Here is a 20,514-nt window from a genome sequence, read left to right on the forward strand (position 1 = left end):
TTCGGTAAGTATAATCTCACTATATTTTATCACAAACAAACAAGAAAAAAAATTTCAATAAGTAGTCGTTTTATACTAATTATCCCTCTCTCTCTCCCTTTCTCTATTATTATCTAATTATTAATATTTATATATTATTATTATTTTATATTATTAATTTTATACATATAATAAATTTATTATATAATATTTATATTATAATATTCTTATATGTAGTACATATATATATATATATATATATATATATATGTTTGTGTGTGTATGTTCAAATTTTTATTTTTTAAAACAAAGCTTTTGTAATATCTGATAATATATCAGAGAAAATAGTAAATAAGAAAACACGGAAATTAAAACGAGTGTCTTGGTGATAAAAAAGATGGTTCGTTTAACTAACAAAAGTCGAGCATTTCGGTAAGTATAATCTCACTATAATTATCACAAACAAACGAGAGAAAAAATTTCAATAAATAGTCGTTTTTTACTAATTATCCCCCTCTCTCCCTTTCTCTATTATTATCTAATTATTAATATTTATATATTATTGTTATTTTATATTATTAATTTTATACATATAATGAATTTATTATATAATATTTATATTATAATATTCTTATATGTAGTACATATATATATATATATATATATGTTTGTGTGTGTATGTTCAAATTTTTTGTTTTAAAACAAAGCTTTTGTAATATCTGATTATCAGAGGAAATAGTAAATAAGAAAAAACGGAAATTAAAACGAGTGTCTTGGTGATAAAAAAGATGGTTCGTTTAACTAACAAAAGTCGAGCATTTCGGTAAGTATAATCTCACTAAAATTATCACAGACAAACGAGAGAAAAAATGTCAATAAATCGTCTTTTTTTTTTTTACTAATCATCCCTTCTCTCTCTTTCTCTCTTCTCGGGAGTAGAGGTCTCCTTTATCTCCCGCGTATCGCGTGGGGCCCGAATTACACACACACACACACATATATATATATATATAAATATATGAAAATGAACCGAGAGATGTGCATATAGGGAGAAGGATTCGTGCGAGTCGGTGGTGGGAGAAAGCAGGGCGAGAGCATAAAAGCACGGACGTAGAAAAGCGCGGACGCTTTTGTCGTCGTGTTCGCCCGTGGCCGCCGATCGTGTCACCACCGCTTGATTGTGCTAAGAGAGAAAGTGGTGCCAAGAGAGCAAATACGTTCTGCGAGCGAGTACTTACTCGGGGGAAGAAGCCATGGGGCTCGCGAGGACGGCCGTCTTCGCTTGCTGCCTTCTCTTCCTGGCGGTGGACGCCTTGGGCGGTGAGTTAAACATCCCCCTTTCTTCTGCTTTCTTCAGCCTCTTCTCTGCGCAAAGTATATACTCTCAATTTAATCCCCGAGAAGGATGAACAGCCGACCGACCCTTATCTCGCTTTCCCGCCTCTATTCTTAGATGTATGATTACAAAAGTGTGAGAAGCTACAGGAAAAATACAGTTCGATTCTCGTTTATCTGGACGGAAAATTCTTTCCCAGATTACATAGCCAGACAGCTAGATAAATATCAAGAGAAAATACTCGTATTTTTTCATATATTATGATTAATCCTCCATTTATTTTATCTAATTTATTTATTTTCTTATATTTTTTACCTCGTACCCAGCCAGAAATGATAGTTAAATCGACGTCGAATCGATATCGATTCGATATCGATTCGACGTCTTTTCGACCGATCATTCCTGCGACTAGGTAGGATATATATAAATCCTTATATACATATATAAATTAATTCTTACATACGCATACACACATATATATATATATATATATATACTCATATAATTTAATTAATCCGTATATATAAAAGAGGAATCAGAATAACTAATATCGTTCAAAACTAAAAAAAAAGCATTTTTTCGAAGCATTGATTTTCAAAATAATTAATTCCATACTAATTAAAGATTAAATATTTAAAAAAATGTTACGACATAATTAATGCAATATTTAAAAAATGTATAATTAATTTTATACATTTTTAAATAATGTATTAATTTAAAAAATATATAATAAATTTAATGAAAAATAGTATCGCGAGTTTTCATTTTATTCCACCAGTTTCTTTTTTTTTACGTGGAAAATATTGTCGGCATATCACGTATTTTTACAATTATAATTTTAGTTATAATTTCTAATTTTTTAAATATTTTTAAGAGAGAGCCGAGATAAAACGTTGCATTCACGATATAACAATTTCGCCCCGACACGCGTATTTAAAAGATTGAAAAGCACGGTTTGTGTCAGACCTTTCTAGAAGGCCGGATGGCCATGGTTTTCCATGAGTTTTAATTTTTCTATCAAGTTAAAGATTAATACGCGCGCAAGAGTTGATAGAAAAGGTCAACGCGCTCGGTGTCAGGTTTGAATATCATAAGGTTATTTCGCTCGTGTCAAGGATAAAGATTATCGTCGCGAATGGATGTTGAAATTGGTGATATATATTTTCGTGTGTGTGTTATTAAAAATATATGCGCGATAGGATCCCGAGAGAGATTCGCGGAACTTTATCCGCAATTGTGTGTTGCATTTAATGTTGCGATTAGCGATAAATTAGTGATAAATTAAAAATATTCTTTTTTACGATACATAATAAATCCCGATTTATGAAAAAAAAATTATCTTCCATTTATAGCCATGCGTTTTAAAGAAAGAAAAAGAGAGATTTGTCTTAATCTCTTTCGTAATAAACAAGTGTTTATAACTTTCTTTCCGACAAATCCTTCATCGTTTCTTTCTTGGCCGGCCTTTGCTCCAGCAGCTGATGATTCACTTATCGATACATAATTTATCTGTGCATTTCCGTTATGCATTTGTGATCTATACATTTTCTTCGTATTATTCTACGTATATATATGTTATATCATATTACGTTGCATTTTATTCCACAAGCGATTTATCGAGAAGTTGTAAGTTCCGCCTACTTATTTTATGTTAAACAAAGTATAAAACTTTTTATCGGCATACATTGAATGCGTTTAATATACTTTCTTATTACTAGCAGGAGTTTAAAAGAAAATTGTTTTTTCATTAAATTATACTCGCGTAATGGAAGAAAACGTTGGATGAATATTAGTTTCTTTATCGGCGAAATAGACTGAAAGGACGCTTAAGATTAAACTGTTTTCTAAATATACGATATATTTTGCATATTACTGCAATATTAAATATACGTAAAAAAGTGTTAAAATGTATGTTAACAATATATTTAATATATTAACAATTTATAATTTTTTTACATATATTAAATATTGCAATTTTGCGAAAAAATCAAATACTGATATTTTCTTGTATCCAATTTTCTACAATTATTTGATATCTCTTATCGTGTATCTGTATATACATATATATTTTTTCAGGAAAATATCAGCTTTTGAATTTTTGCAAAAGTGCAATAGTAAATACATGAAAATTATATATAAATAACGGTAAAAAATCTAGTTATACCATCAAACTGTAAACATGTAGGCGCGATCATTGATTTGCAAATATTCTTCAAATCGGGTTTGAATACGCGTGAATGAACGAATTTATAAATATTGAGTGATATTATATTGCTTGGCAAAAAGTGGGCGATATAAAAAAATGGTTTATTCTGTAATTATAAGAGAAATTGATTTTACATTTTTGCTCTTTCAAACGCGATATGTTATGATGAATCCTCCATTTATTGTTACCTGATAACATTTTATCGTGCGTGTTTCCATATTTTTATTTTTAATTTATACAAGCGCAAAGAAAAATCGAGTATATATAATTAGCATAATTATTACTAATTACTTACATGTGCGCTAAAATAATTATTAGGATATGTAACGATTCTTTTTATGTGATTTTCTTTATAAAGTATTTTAGATGCAACAAGATATCTCATATTCTTCCACATATATGTTACATGAAATTATAGAAAAAATTTTGTATATGGGAATTTTATATATATAATTCCCGTAATATTTAATATAATAATAAATATATAATTTAATTTAATAATAAAAAGTTATTGTAATATTACATGTATTTGGATACATTTCATCTATTCTTTTATGCAAATCATCAACGGAATGACTATAAAAAATAATTGAAAAAACATTGAACAATAATAATTAAAAAGGCATTTAAAAAAATAAGACGTATTAATATGATTTGCGAAAGAGAAGAAATACATATATGTATGTTAGATTATTCTCTCCCGAATGACAGGGCGAAAAATCGGTGTGAAATTCAAGATGGTGAAAATGCGAAGTTTTCTTGCGCGTTCTAAAAGTAACAAATAGCGGGGTTTAAAGAGTTATACGCACATATACCCGAGAACGAGGTCCCGTATCATTGAAACGATTACAGGTCCCCCGTGTTTGACCGGACATTTGGTAAATTGATCTGACGTCCCTCTACATCCCAGTAAAATAGAGCCGATCTGGCCGCGTTGCGATGTTCTCAAACGTTCTTCTTTCACCGCGCCGCGTTTTATAAAATAAAAGGGGAGGCCACGTGACGAATCATCGGCGCGTTTCGCGCACTTTTTTCACAGTCACCTCTTTCTTTTTTTATTCTCTTTTTTTTTGTCACGCCGGAAAATGGAAACAACGCGAGAGGGAGAGATAGATGGACCTTTTCACATGAATATTTTCCTTTAAGCATAATATCTCTCGCTATATCGAGTCCCTCAATGGCTATTGACGGTGTATGAAAAATTCCTCTGATAAATAATTACAATGGCGCGGTTGTGTGCGAGAGAGAAATATCCAGGCGCGATTGTGCCGGGTTAAAAATATATATACGAGAGGGATCATCGGAGGAGAAAGATCGACGTATGAAACCGCGATGCGTGAAATAAACGAGAAAGATAGGCGAGGACGCATCCTCTCCTCTCTCGGAGCATATGAAATATGAAAGTGCACATACATATACGTATGTAAGCTGCGAAATAATTTGCATAATGCACGCAATTTAAGTGATACAACACGGGAGAGCGAAGCACCCCCTAATCGCGCGAGTCAGGACAGAGGAGAAATTACGGTTGCAATTGCGTTGGATTAGCAAAATCTCGACACGAGATTTTCTCTAAACGCATTACTATGATTTTTGATGTTGCATTATTCAGTTGACCGGGTGAAAGGTCGTGAAATTCAACAAATTACTTATATATTTACAATTATATTTTATTTATTATATTTTTCATATTTATTTATTATATTATATATATTTATTAATTATATGTATTCATTATTTTGTTATATTTATATATTTTATTATATTTATTTATTTATTACGTTTATTCTTTTATTTATTTATTTATTTATTATATTTATTATTTTATTTATTTATTTGATTTATTATTATATTTTTATATTTTTCATATTTATTTATTTCAGATTCTTTTTTTTCTTAACACAAATTTAAATATGTTATTTTTTTATTTTCAACATTAAATATCTTTTATATTTCAAATAAAAAGAAATTTAGTAAAGCTCAACTGATATAAAGTTTATCTGACAGGAAAACCTTACAAACCGGAAAATTCCGATTTTAACGAAATTTACATACGTGTAGGAAGAATAAATGAATTTCGAAATTTTCAGTTACTGTTCAGAAACGATTCTAAAGGGGTGAAGCTACCCTTCGTGTTTATATAAAAAAGAATCTGCTTTTCGCAGATAGCACATTTGAAATATAAAAAAAGAATATATTTTATAAAATAATTTTACGATAAAAATATCCATCACATTTAATCACATTTCAAATAAATAACAAAAATGTTTGAAAAATTAATTTCTAAAAACAATTGTTTTTAATCTGAAAATAAAAATGATTTTTTTTTAAATTTTATTAATGTGATTAAATAGAGGTATTTTTATCGTAAAACTTTTGTAGAAAACATTTTTCAAATATTTTTCGAGATACATCGAGTAAAACAAAAAACTGCTTTACATATGAGAGAGGGTGGTTTCACCCCTTAGAATCGTTTTTCGACAAAAATCGAAGTTTTTAAATTTATGTGTAAAATTTTATCAAATCAGAAATTTTCGTATTTGCTGCGTGAAAACGAAAAATAAACAAGAGATATTCTGTTATCTATATATTGTATATCTGCATATCCAGAAATACATTGATATCTATAAATATCCTTCTCTCTCGATTGTCGCTGAAGAAAACTCGTTTACAAATTGGTCAACGTATAAGGTTCCCAAATAATAATTTTTACGAAAAATGGAGGGCAATCGAGAAGAAAGAGATGGACAAGAAGAGAGAAATAAAAGCAAACTAATGCAAGTTCAAAGAAAATTCCTCCGTTGTGCGCGTTCCGCGAAATTCAACGGGTGAAATTCCAGCTGCGAAGGAATATTTCGACGAACTCGTACATATAATATAGATTGTCGTTAAAGTTAGGGGACGACAAGCGAGAGGAGGAGAAAAAATTGATCGCGGTATCATTTTGTAGAGAAACAATGTGCAGCTTCATCGGATAGACTCCACCCTTCCTCTCTTTTGGTCTATTCTCAAGACTTCCACTTTTTCTTTAGCGTTCGCGTCGTTCTTTATCTCTTTGTTATCCCTTTGTCTCCATTGAAGAAATCCCCTTCTCTTATATATCTCCCTTTCTCTTCATTTATTCGGTCACTCTGTGTCCTCTCAATTTTTCATTTTTTTTTTTACATCGTCTAAACAAAGCGCAGCCTGTATACATTCTTGTATGATTTTTATAGAAAAAAATTAATCACTCGTTCTATTCACTCGTGCAAAAATAAAAATAATTAATTTACGCTCCCTCTGAAACGACGACAATGGAAGATTCCTGGCAATATCCGAATATAAATTGGAAGTAAATCTCTCTCTAACTGCTCCCACTATGGCTGTAATCGCTTCGATGGAAAACATTGTCATAGATCTCTCTTTAAATACAGATATATGCACTCTTATTTAAGCTTGCACATTTATTTAAACCGCTTTGGTTTTGCATGTTTTTCTATTGTGTTCGCGCATTCTCTTGTTCGGAGAAGAGATAAGCTTTATCTTTTAAAAGCGCCGAGAGATGCAATCAATTATCGTCTTTTCGACGAGCAAATAATTATGCAATCGATCGCAGTGCAAAGTGCAAATTTGGACGCTCGCTTGTTTTTCGCTCCGATTGACGATGCATCGATGTATTGTTGAATGATACTTTTAGTTAACGAGATTTATTTATATTTGTGCAGCTATTTTATTTCTAACATTAATTAACTTATGCGTTTAACGAAACGTCGAAAACACACGAGCGAAAAATCGAATATACAGCTTTGACTTTGTTGACTTGTCAACAAGGCCTGCTGACTGTTGTTCAGTAAAAAGAGAGAGATATGTATGTCAAAAAAAATAAATAAATAAAATGAAATACTAAAATTCTAAAACCAACAAATGTGACACCACGAATAAAACGATCGTATATTAAATGCGTTAAATGCTATATTCGACAAATTCAATCTATTTATATTGCAGATAATTCGATATATATATATATATATTTTTTTTCTTAATTAAATTAACGTCTAGAATTTATTCATTCGTATCATACGAGATTTTTATTATGTATCGATTGCGAAATAAATATTTTATATACAGGAAAATTGATATTGATATATATTTTCGTGATAGTTGTAATTTGTGAACTTTACACTTCCGTTGTAACTTGATGACATCCGTCACATTTTCTTTACATTATTGACCTAAATCGAGCTTAAAAGTAAGCTATAATATATACAAACAATTATATCACTATAATAAAATGTATGTCAAATGACTATTAATATAATACATAAACCAATTTAACGTATTACATAACGTAAAATTACATAAACATTTTCTAAAAAACAAAAAGAAGCATAAAACTTTCTACGCGTACTGAGTCAGCGATTATATTTATTTGCAATTCCATCGTGTTTACGCTCGCCTATGAATTTTGCCATTAATGCTATTTTTTCCAAATGTCAGCAAGATAAAGTGAAATGAGAGATAAGAGCGTGTATACTAAGCGTAACAAATATCGATATCGAATACTTTTTACGGAACACTATATAATTAATTTAATATATATTAATAAAATACGTAATGTATAATTTATTTAATAAATGTCATTTGAACATTTCAAATAAAATTTATAAAATTAAAAAAGAATCTTTTATATATATATATATATATATATATATATATGTCTCAACCGCAACATAAATCACCTTTGTACGAAACACGTATAAATTGAAAAAAGTTTGATTTCGATTAAAAAGAGCATGACACACAAAATGTCAAATTATTGTGCAAGCACTGCAATTGATTGGTGACGTTCCCTTTTATAGCCCCGAAAAGTCACTGCCGCAGTTACGTGTTGAAATCAATTTAAATGTTAAAGGGTGAAACTATTGTGGTATAAACCATTATAAACCCGTTCGTTCTCGACACGCTCTATCAAACAGAAATGGAAGTTCCATGGTCCAGGGTCAAGAAAGTCACGATTAACGACACGTTATCAGAGCTCGACCTTAGCATCGGGTTCATCCCGAGATGCACAAATATATTTTTTTTCACGAAACAATCTGCGTCAAGCATAATAGATTATAACCGCTCTCTTGTCTCTCTCCGCTTCTCCGTATTTCGATGAAAATTGTAAGCAACATTATATATAAAAAAGCTTTTATTTCTCTCTCATAAAAAGAAAACAAAGATGCAATTGCTTTGAATAATTTTTGTATGCACTCTGTTTTTGCTTTATTCTTACAATATTTCCGCGCTTCTGATTATGCAAAGAGAAGAAAAAATAATTAATAACATTTCCTGTTCTTTTTTTTTATTATATACTGTTAATTTAATAATTAATGCAATTTTAACGTTAGAAATGTGTATTATTTTAAGCTAGAAATTGACGTGCAATTTTCTTCTTGTTACAGATAAATGTACAGTCGGCTGCCACGGATGTAAGTATATTTTTAAATCGTAAGACTACGAAGAATTTATCTCTAATTTATCATAATTATATTTTCAAGAAAAATTTTTCATTGAAATTGAGAAATTATACATCCTCTATACGGGGTGGTCCATTTTAATGTTTACTCGAAATTTTTTTTTGCCTACATCTTTGTTTTTAGATGATGTCACTTTTGAAAAATCCAATTATCACTTTTTTTTAAATGAAAACCAAGTTTTTTAACAAGAGTTATTAAATTTGGTCGAATCCAACAAAAAATGTATTACTTGAGAGTTTTCTTGATTTTTCTTTTACACAATTTTTTAACTTTGAAATATTAATATTTTGCAAACATCAAAAAGTATAATATAGATGTAAAACACTTTCCTCGATACACGAAGATTCTCTTTCAGCTCTGAAATTATTTCTCTATCACATTTTAATTATATATTTAATATCTCTAAATTATTCTCTAAAATATTAATATTTTGCAAACATCAAAAAGTATAATATAGATGTAAAACACTTTCCTCGATACACGAAGATTCTCTTTCAGCTCTGAAATTATTTCTCTATCACATTTTAATTATATATTTAATATCTCTCATAGTGGATAATTCATTTTGATCTCGTTAAAGTAATTTAATATTATTATGCAATAATAATTGAATATCATTACCGAAGAACACAAAATAAAATTCAATTTTAGCAGAAAGTGCTTCTCGACATATTTGCGGAACATTATTATTCTAAAATTAAAAAATTTTGTAACTCAGAATTAAAAAATCGAGAAAATTCTTAATTAATACATATAGTTAGAGTTGTCTGGACAAGATCCACAACTTTTGTTAAAGAAAAAGTCAGTATCCGTTTAAACAAAAGTAATAATTAGTGAATTTATCAAAAGTGACTGCAAATAAATTGATTTCGTTATCTTGTCTCTCTCTAAAAATACAAAACAACTTCTGTGCGAAGCATTTTTTGTAAAAGACTTGCAAAACAGATATTTAGCGAATGATAAAACGTTAAAATAGCCACATCCTGTATAGTGTCGCTTATAAATTTATTGTATATTTAATTGCATATTTTCTCCTGTGGCCTTTTTTTAGTGCAAGGAGGTAAAGCATATCAGGAAGGACACACATACATATACGATTTAGAAGGAACGTCTGTATCGACGGTCCCCGATGCTCAGGATGACGCTACCTTGAAATTGAAAGGTACCGTTGAATTGTCAGTGAAGCCTGACTGCATTCGGCAGATCCGATTGAAGGGCGTACAAATCAATGGAGCCGTAAGTGTCTTACATCTGATCCGCGTATGCTTATCGCGTATTTCCAAATTAAAAAAATATATTAAATCAAATTATAAATATATTAAAATGTATGAATAAATATATTATTAATTAAAAGTATATTAATAAATATACAAGGAAAAAAGTAAAAATGAAAAAATAAATATGACACCCAAATATGTAATTTAACTTTTTTCGGAGGTACATTAAAACGTTCTTCTACCTCCTGAATAAATTATATTTGTAAATTAAAAACTTTTAATTGGAACTGTTTTCGCACGCGCGTGCAATTAATTAAAATTGATGCACGATGGTTTATATCAACTGGAACAGTTTTGTTTATATTAACTGAAATATGCAGTTCACAAAAAGTCTCTCGTTATCCGTAGACATTTCAAAATTATCGTAGACTAGTTTTCATATAATAAATATTTTATATTTGTTTTTAATTCATTTTTACTAAAATTTTATAATAAAAATACGATCTTTTGTGCAGAAATAAATAACATTCGTTCACAAAGATATCATAGGTATGTAAAAATATAAGTACCATTTATTTTTGTAGCCAATATCCCTGCCAGATGTTGAACAGCACGCGCTGCAATTCAACTATCACGATGGCCACATTGACACGCAGGTTTGCACCGAAGCTGGCGACTCGCAAGCCTCCCTCAACATCAAGAGAGCTGTCGCCTCTCTCTTCCAGTCGGCCGTCATCCAAGATTCTGGCTCTACAACTCACCACGAGGTATGCAAGCCAAAAACTCTGTCTTAATTCGTCATTGGAGAACCTATCTTGAACTATAATACACATCCCCTTTCAGTTCGACGTGTTCGGCGGCTGTCCGACTGACTTTACCTTCCACAAAGACGGCGAGTCATTGGTCGTTAACAAGGAGAGAAACCTGATTCGTTGCTCCCACCGCGAGAGCATCAGGGAAGGACCCGTGTCCGCGATCTATGATTCAAAGTCCGACATCCAATCGACCCCGTTGCTGTCGTCCCATCAGAAGATCGAGCAACGCTTCAAACGCGGTATCCTGAACAAGGCGATCTCGGTCGAGACCTACAAACTAAAACCATGGAGCAACGGTGACGTCGGAGCCAAGACGGTCGTGCAGACTACCCTGACTCTGAAGGGCGAGAAAGGTGACAGTCCCAGCGCGCCCGTGACTAAACCCAAATCTCTCATCTTCGAGGCGTCGCATCCCATTATCAAGTCGTCGGCGGACGCTATTGCCGCGGCTCTGAAGACTGTCAGTTCCGAGGAGCACGATGGCGTGAAGCAGGACGCGGCGGAGAAGTTCGCCGAGCTCATTCGGGTCCTCCGTCGCAGTAGCAAGGACGACATGCAAGCCGTCTATCAGAAGGTGAAGGCCGGTGCTGGCTTCGACAAGGTCCTGGACAAAAAGATCTTGTTAGACGCCCTGTACCGCACCGGAAGCGGCGAGGCCGCCGAGGTGGTTGCCGATCTACTAAAGAATCAGGAGCTCTCCAAAACTCAGGCTCTGCTCTTCTACGCGAGTCTCGCTCTCGTCAATCACGTGCATTTACCGTCAGTGACCGCCATCACGTCGCTTCTCGATCAACCGGATCTGCCGCGTCTCGGTTACCTCGGAGTTGGCCAAGTGATCGGAAAATACTGCCAAGAACACACCTGCGAGAACGTGGCTGAGGTCAAACAAGCCATTCAGAAGATTCGTGAAAAGATCGGCAACGGGAAGGCGAAGACCAGGGAACAGGAAAATCTGATAGTCTCGGTCCTGAAAGCGCTGGGCAATACTCGGTATCTTGACGACGCAAGTATACAGAAACTGGCCGGCATCAGCGAGGACAAAAATGTCCGCAATCGCGTCAGGGTTGCCGCGATCGAGGCTCTACCAGCTCGCTGTTCCATGAAGTGGAAGACCGTTCTTCTAAAGATTCTGGCTAATCGCGAGGAGGACAGCGAAATCAGGATAAAATCTTACCTGTCGCTGGTCGCCTGTATTTGCCCGCAAGTTGCCAACAGTATCAAGGAAACGTTGGATAAGGAGGAAGTCAATCAAGTTGGATCCTTTATTCAGAGTCACTTGCGTAATCTGCGAGCCTCCGCCGATCCAAGCAAGGCCGAAGCAAAGAGACAGCTCGGCCAGATTAAGCCGCGAACCAAATTCCCGGAAGATTTCCGCAAGTTCTCCTTCAACAACGAACTATCGTACAACGTGGGCGGTCTCGGAGTCGGCTCCTCCGCGGAGAGTAACGTCATCTACAGCCAAGAGAGTTTTGTGCCACGCTCGGTGAATCTGAATCTGACTACCGAGATATTCGGCAGATCTTTTAACTTCTTGGAGCTCAACACTCGTATCGAGAACCTCGACAGATTGATCGAGCACTATTTTGGACCCAAAGGTCAACTAACGCAGGACGAGGTGGAAGACTTAGTGGATAAAGGAGCGGATAAGGTTGAGAATATTGCACAGTATATTAAGACAAAGGTCGACAAGTTGCGTCGTAAGCGTGAGATAAAGCAGGGAGAACTCGACAAATTTGCTAAAGCTGTCAAGTTACGAGACAACGAGGTGGACCAGCAATTTGATTTAGATCTATCCGTTAAATTGTTTGGTGTCGAACTAGCCTACTTAACTTATAACGGAAATCCCACGCAATTGTCTTTGGAGAATATCATCGATAAGATATTCGACAACGTCGAGAAAGGATTTGACAAAGCGAAGAAATTCGATTTGAACTTGCAGAATCGCTTACAGTTCCTGGACGCGGAGGTCATCTATCCGACTAATCTCGGTACGGCGCTCTCTTTGAGCGTGCTCGGCACCAGCGTGGTCCATTTGAAGACATATGGCAAATTGGATATTCCGGCAATCCTGAAGGACCCGAAAACCGCTGATGTGCGCATCGGTTTGGAGCCTGGCGCCTCCATTCGGATCGCTGGCAGCTTGGCTGTCAAAGGATTCGATGTGGAGTCTGGCATAAAGCTTGTCACTACGATGCACACCGACACGGCGAACGATCTGACAGTGAAGCTATTGGACGGCAAAGGTATTGACATAAGCCTCAGCTCGCCGAAGAAAAAGGAGGAGATCATAAGCGTGAGCAGCGAGATCCTGCTGAGCAGCGGATCGCAAGGCGAATCATACAAGCCTGCCAAATTCGGCAAGGGCAAGGTATACAAAGACTGCTTCGAACAATTCTCCAGCGCTTTAGGCGTAACAGTTTGCGGACACCTAGAATTCCCGTATGATGGCATCGAGTCGGTGAACAAGAGAGCCTTTTTCCCTCTGAACGGACCGTCCAAGTATGGCATTAGCGTTGAGAATAACGATCTGTCAAGTGTACATCTCAGAGTACATTACGACAAAACACCCAGCACCCGATCGTTTGAAATTCTGTTAGACACGCCCAATAGCAAAAGTAACAGACGTGTATCTCTGATTGGCGAAGTCATTCTCGAGCCCGATAAGGTTGCCAAACTATCACTTGATTCTCCCATCAAGAAAGCTTCCGCTGAGGCAATATTGAAGTGCAATTCTCAGGAACATACGCTCACAGTCAAGGCGCACAACGATAACCACGAGTACTTTGGGCGCGCCGGCATCTTGGCCGATGGTTCCAAATACAAGCCCATATTGGAGTACAAAGTGCCGGAGCATATCGAAAAGCTGGCGGGAGGCAAGTCCGAAAAGACTCGCGGCAGTGGTCAACAATACAATGTTCAGGGTACCGTGGAACTGATTGATGAAAATAACGTGAAGAAATACGTGTTTAACAAGGTAGCCCTAGTCGCGGATGGCCAGAATCTCGTCGGTCTCGACGGATATCTTAAAGGAGGCAAGAACGAGTTTGATCTAGATTTAAAAACAAGTTATGGTGACGATTCTATAGACTTGAAGTCACATGGAAAAAAGCTGGGAGAACATCACTACTCGGTCGGCCTATCGGCGTTGCCATCTAGAGATCCCAATATAGGTTTCAACATCGATTGGGACATTCGTAAGAGTGACGAAGAGTTCGAGAACAATCTGGTCTTTGTTCATGGCCCGGATCTAAAATCCAAAGTTGCGCGTTTCACTCTTAAGCAGCACGTAATCAACAAATTGAAGCAAGGAAACCCGAACTTCTTCTTGAGCGTATCTAACAAAATCTCGTATCCCGCAACGCAGTTGAAACTGAATCTCGAAGGCAAATTTACGCCCAATTCCATCGACGGCGATGTCGAGATCGCGCATGACAAATTCAAGTTCGGCTCGGACCTGAAAGCCAAGTGGAATATGGTTAAGCCGGGCGACTATGACATCGGATTCGAGGCCAACCTGTTGCAGAACAACATCAAACTGAAATCCAAACGTACCATCATCGATCCGCACAAGAGCAAGTATCAGAACAAGATCGAGCTAACGCCGGGCGGCAAGTTCGAAGCTGATGCCTTAGTAACGTACAACAAGGACGCCAATAAGCTGAATACGGAGGTGGACGGTGACCTGGATCTGAACGGCAAGAAAGTCAAGGTTTTCGGTAGTCTGAACGCCGAGCGTCCCTGCAACATCCAGTCCCGAGCATACGTCACCGTTAACGACATCAAGTATGTCGACCTAGTGCTCAAGCTGCTGAAGCAGGGCGCGTATCCGCAAGGTAACTTGTCCCTAAACGTCAAAAACTATCTGAACGTCGCGGGACAGATCACGTCGCAAAACGAAAAGGGTAACGCGCAACTCAACATCGATCTGCCCAAGCTTAATCGAAAGATCAAGGGAACCGGCGAGTTCTTGATAAGCGGCTCGCAGCACAATGCTGAAATCGAGCTTCTCTTCGACGCGGAGAAAGACCCGAGCAAGCGTATCAAGCTGTCCACCGTGAACGATTTGAAGAAGAACGCCGTCGATTCGAAGAACGTGATTCAGGTGTTGGATCACAAGCTCGAGGTGAACGGCAAGGGCAAACTGGATGGAACAATCAACGAGGGCGAGTTGGTTGTCGACGCGGACATCACTTTGCCGAACGGTCGTTATCTAGTTTGGAAATGTAAGCGCACGTCCGCCAAGAAGAACGACAAGTACGACATTCACGTAAACGCCGAGTTGGAAGACCACGAGACTAAGGGCGGAAAATCGCGGAAAATCATATACGTCGCCGACGCCACCGACGTCGACTACAAGACATCCACTTTCCGGGTGAACGGACAAGTGACGGGCGTCGATGTAGACGGCAATAAAGTGCAGTCCGATCTCAATGTAAAGAATCTCGCCCGTGTAGAGGGTTATAAGAAACTGTACGAGATCATTCTGACCATATCAAGTACACATTTCGATAAAGGGCCGTTTAATTTGCAATATAAGACTGGCGAACGCGATAATGGTGAGCTGACATATGAAGTTGCTTCCTCCTTAGGCAAGAACATCCAGGTGAAGGTAAGCAAGAGTAACCTGTTAAGAGAATTCTTCACGGGATTGTCTGTTTTATCGACCAATTATTATTTTCATACTCCTGGTCTTTTTTGTCGCATTAATTTGACAGAATTAAAAATGCTTCTCTACGATTGCAATACATACATCAATACATGATCCTAGACAAGTTCGGTTTTATATGAAAAACGAAAAATAATTACGAAATTACAGCTTTTCTTATCTACTTTTATCTCAATATGACGTCTCGAATGACAGACGAGTTGTCAACTCGTCATACATGATTTATATAAAAAATATACATTTTATATAAATATATACACAAAATCCCTGGGATTAACATACATGAAAAAAAGCATTGTTATACTCTAGATTAGAAGTCCAATATAGTTTGTATTACGTATGTGTATTATGTACGTATGTGTATTATGTACGTATGTGTGCGTACGTTGTAGATATAATAGAGCAAAAAACAGCAATACATATTTACATTCAAACCTACAATAATATTAAATGTAGCAAAACGTGACTCCAAGTGTGCCATAAATTTCTAATACATGTTTAATCTGGATGATTTATAATGTGAAATTCGAAATATCTGTAATTAATCTTCGAAAATCAATCGATAATTACCGATATTCTAAATTCCATCATACCGAGGGTAATGAGCAACAATTTTTTTATCAATTAAAAATCTTTTATTATTTGGAAAACAAGTAATATCTGAATTTTTATACGTAGAACTATTTTTTTACGTAGTCCATTTCTTAGTAGTCCGTTTCTTTTAACACATTGTTCTGACAGTTTGAAAATGCTTTTGCGGAATAAAACTCCAATCTAGCAACTCTTTAAAGCTTGCAATCATCTCGTAAACTGTATTGTGCTCTATTCCTAACTTTTCATATATGATAATTAGATTATCAAGCTTGAAGATGTATGCACGGATTATTTGTTGAATAAATAATAAAAAAATTGTTACTCATTACTTTTAGTACAACTCTCATACCTAGATAATAACGCAATGTGTATAAACTAACGAGGCATAAATATTATCATTTGCAGAATTCTGGAACATACGTTCACGGTAACCACGTCGATCAGCCTTGCACGATCAGCGGCAATGCGGAGCTGGTATTACCGTTCCAAGAGCTGCACCACGTCAATCTCGACTACAAGAACAGCTTGCTAGCCGGAGAAAGCAAGTTCGACCTGGAGGGATCAACAACGCTCACTTATAATAAAGACAAAACGATCAAAGTCGAAGGTGTCTTTAAGACATCCGGAATCAGTGATGGCGAACATCTTTACGAGAGCGATCTCAAGCTCGATCTGACGGTTCTCAAGATACCGCCTATTACTCTCCGAGATCAGTTTAAGTTGGTACCTGACAACGACAAAGTGACGATCACTACCAACACGATTGTTACATACGATCAGAAAGAATTGACCCTCGCGATCGACTCTCTCACGTACGATCGGGATCACACGCGTCTCGATGTAAAGGCCAAGGCTACCACCCCGTACGAGAAGCTGCGTCACATCGATTTTGAAATCAAGCACGAGGTAACGTTGTTAATTCTATAAAGAATATGAAAGCGACAAAATACGATATGGAATAATTGAGTACAAAAAACCTCACGAATCCGAAAATTCTACACACATATAGGGTTGATAAATGAATCGATAAATCTCGAAAAATATTCGAGATATCAGAAAATGTTTTATAGAAAAGTTTCATGGTAAAAGCACCTTTATTTAACCACATTAATAAAATTTTGAAAAAATATTGTAACGTTTCGTTACAATTCTTTTTACCGTAAAAACACATAATTTTTCGCCGATTTTGATTTGTCGAGTGAATTCTCTGGATTATTTTAACTTATAGATCGCCCCTAATATCCCCAGTACATCATTTATGATAATTTATTTCTTGCTACGACAGCAGTGCCGTTTAAAGAGCAAAGTAAAGTTTACAGTGACCAACGAGATTGCTGCGAGGGTGGCACTATATCTATCCATTGTACCTAATACTTTTTTTATTTAATTTTTGAAGAGAGAAAAGGACGCGCACGTAAGGAAGACCGATGTGACCGTCACCGCCGATGGTACAAAGTACACAGCCAAGAGCGAAATTCGAGACGGCAACGTCTCTCCGATTATCCATATAGTTCTCACTTGTCCAAAGGGAAAGACTGAATTACTCTCGAAATTCGAGAAGCTCGGCGACCGAGAATACACGGGTAATTTTAGTCGATTTTTAAGCGAAATCCTTTTAAAAACGTACGACGTAATGATAAAAATAGAAAATCGAATTTTCAGACAAATGTGTACCTTTTAAATTCATACTGTCTGGAACATCGATTAAATAAATTTGGATGCAAAGAATTGAAACCACGCATGCAAACATAAAAATTGAATAATAACTTTTCAAAACAAAACCAGAAAATTGTGTTTTGATTTTTTAACTGGTTTTGAGAAAATTATAAAAGAAACAATAAGACAATTTACAAAATTTTTCGTCAAATGTTTGAATATTTTTAAGTTATCTGTGTGTTTTGTCTTTCTATAATAATATTAAAATATTATATCTATATTATATTTTATATTATATCCTATAATAATATTAATATTATAAAATTTGATTCCATACACATCGTATATTTATTCGAAAGAGTAAAATTTCTTCGAATTGCTTTTTTATCAAATTTCTCAAATTTGGCTGATTTAGGTGAATGGAAAGTCGAGACACCATACGGCTTCGCCGTCGCCGACGCGCACGTCAACCTAGAGAGCATTGACAATTTCGTCATCAACGTTAATCTGGACAGCGACAAGCTCAAGCATCGTAAAATTCACGCCGAGATAGCTAACAGTCCCACCGCCAAGACCGGCAGGAAAATAATTATCACCGTCACCAGCGACGGCAAGAACATCGTCACAGGAAGGTAAAAGCGTTAATAGTTCTATCGCACGATATTGCTAAACATAATAATACCTTGAAGATTGGCAATTATTAATGCACTGAAAATATTGTGCTCACATTTTAAGAATTTTCTATTTATTTATTTTTTAATTATTCTGTTCTAAAAATAGGAGTCAAAAGAATCTTCTTATCTTAAGAATGATCTAAAAATTAGTATCAGACATTCTTTATAAAAATGGGGACGAAATGGAACTGATTGTTACTTTGACAAAAGAGTACATTATTTCACAACACATAAGGCAAAGAAAAGTCATAAAGAAAATATAATAGTTCTATCGCACGATATCCCTAAACATAGTAATATCTGAAGATTGACGATGATTAATGCACTGAAAAAATTGTATTCACATTTTAAGAATTTCCTATTAATTTATTTTTTAATTATTCTGTTCTAAAAATAGGTGCCAAAACAATCTTCTTATAATTTATAAAAATAAAAACAAAATGGAACTGATTTTTACTTTGACAAAAAAATACATTATTTCACAGCACATAAGGCAAAGAAATGTCATAAAGAAAGTATAGATATAGTTAGGCACGAGACCCAGATCCTGGACGATCGAATTAGATTATGTTACACGTACGCTACTTACTCGCGAACATTTCTCTTAAGTCGTTTGACTCTACTTTTTCAAACTACTTATTATATAACTTCGTCCATTCTTCGAATAAACTAAAAGCAGTTCAGTGACAAATGCTACACTGCACTGTAAATTGCAATACTATACAGTTTTTCGATTTTTCATATAACTCATATACTTTTATATCCTTCCTTAAGAAGTTATATTCTTCTAAAAGAAAAGATAAACATTAAATTTTTTTTTTTTTAATTATTGATTTTACGAAAAAAATTAAAAAAATAAGAAAATTTCTAAAAAAAATTAAGCTTTCTAAGGTATATTTTCAGATAATCACATTTCGACTCGTTAAAAAGTTTAAATAAAAAATTTTACAGGGTGTTGGTTTCATCCCCTTATAATGATACAAGATTTAAAAAAAAAATTAATAAATATACTTTATAGTAGTGGAAAATGTCCATTAAATTTTATTTTTTTAACTTCTCTAAAATGTGAGAAAAAAATGCATTTTTAGATGATCACATTCCGATTCCGTTAAAAAGTTTTAATAAAAAATTGAATAGGGTTGTAGTTTCATTCCCTTATAATGATACGGCAAGATAAAAAAAATATTAATAAATATCCTTTTTTTTTCTAGTAAAAAATATCCACTAAATTTCATTTTTTTAACATGTTCAAAATTTGAGAAAAAAAATTCAGGGAGGAATATAGAGGAATGTATGTTTATATGAAAATCCTTCCTTAATTTTTAATAAAAAAATGTTTTCCTAAAGTTATTTAAAAATACTGTGTATATATAAGATAAAGAAAAAAAATTACCAAACTTTTACTTATATTAAGAGATTGAACTGAAAAATAAAACATGTCAGTTTCGATCTTTTTTAGTCCACAGAAAATTTAGTCGGAGAATATCTGTTAAAGTCAAATTCTCAAGATTTCTTATTTTTAGCGAATGTTCCAGAAACACTTAAAAATGTGTCTGTCAAGAGGGATTTTACAGAGTATACAGTTTTCTTATTTCTCAAAAGTACAATTTTTTTTCGGTGCAGTTTTATTTGGTCGAGAAAGGTAATTCACGCAAAAGAGAGAGGCTAAAATCCGAGATCGCGCGGAATGCAGGAAGTCCATCATGCGATTCGTTTTTCTCAACATTCTCGACTTCCATTAGCGATCTTGTCTACATTCCGTCGCGCTTCTCTCATCGAGAGAGAGAGAGAGAGAGAGAGAGAGAGAGAGAGAGAGACAGACAGAGAGAAGGATCGATATTCCCGACGTAATTCTAAACGATGGTTCTCT

At 34.8% G+C, this 20,514-nt stretch overlaps 1 protein-coding gene across 1 annotated transcript in view; it reads left to right on the forward strand.

The window, feature by feature from the left end:
* The first annotated feature begins 1,091 nt into the window (after positions 1-1,091).
* Positions 1,092-20,514, forward strand: part of apolpp (retinoid- and fatty-acid binding glycoprotein apolipophorin) — a 42,294-nt gene continuing 22,871 nt past the window's right edge. The window contains exons 1-8 of the mRNA XM_029314667.2: positions 1,092-1,299; positions 8,948-8,974; positions 10,074-10,258; positions 10,824-11,006; positions 11,083-15,663; positions 16,720-17,220; positions 17,711-17,897; positions 18,386-18,602. Coding sequence (XP_029170500.1) covers positions 1,233-1,299; positions 8,948-8,974; positions 10,074-10,258; positions 10,824-11,006; positions 11,083-15,663; positions 16,720-17,220; positions 17,711-17,897; positions 18,386-18,602 — 5,948 coding nt within the window. The 5' untranslated portion in view covers positions 1,092-1,232. The remainder of the gene's footprint in view (positions 1,300-8,947; positions 8,975-10,073; positions 10,259-10,823; positions 11,007-11,082; positions 15,664-16,719; positions 17,221-17,710; positions 17,898-18,385; positions 18,603-20,514) is intronic.

Source organism: Nylanderia fulva, unplaced genomic scaffold, assembly GCF_048542155.1.
Source record: "Nylanderia fulva isolate GAGA-0341 unplaced genomic scaffold, ASM4854215v1 Scaffold129, whole genome shotgun sequence".
NCBI lineage: Eukaryota > Metazoa > Arthropoda > Insecta > Hymenoptera > Formicidae > Nylanderia > Nylanderia fulva.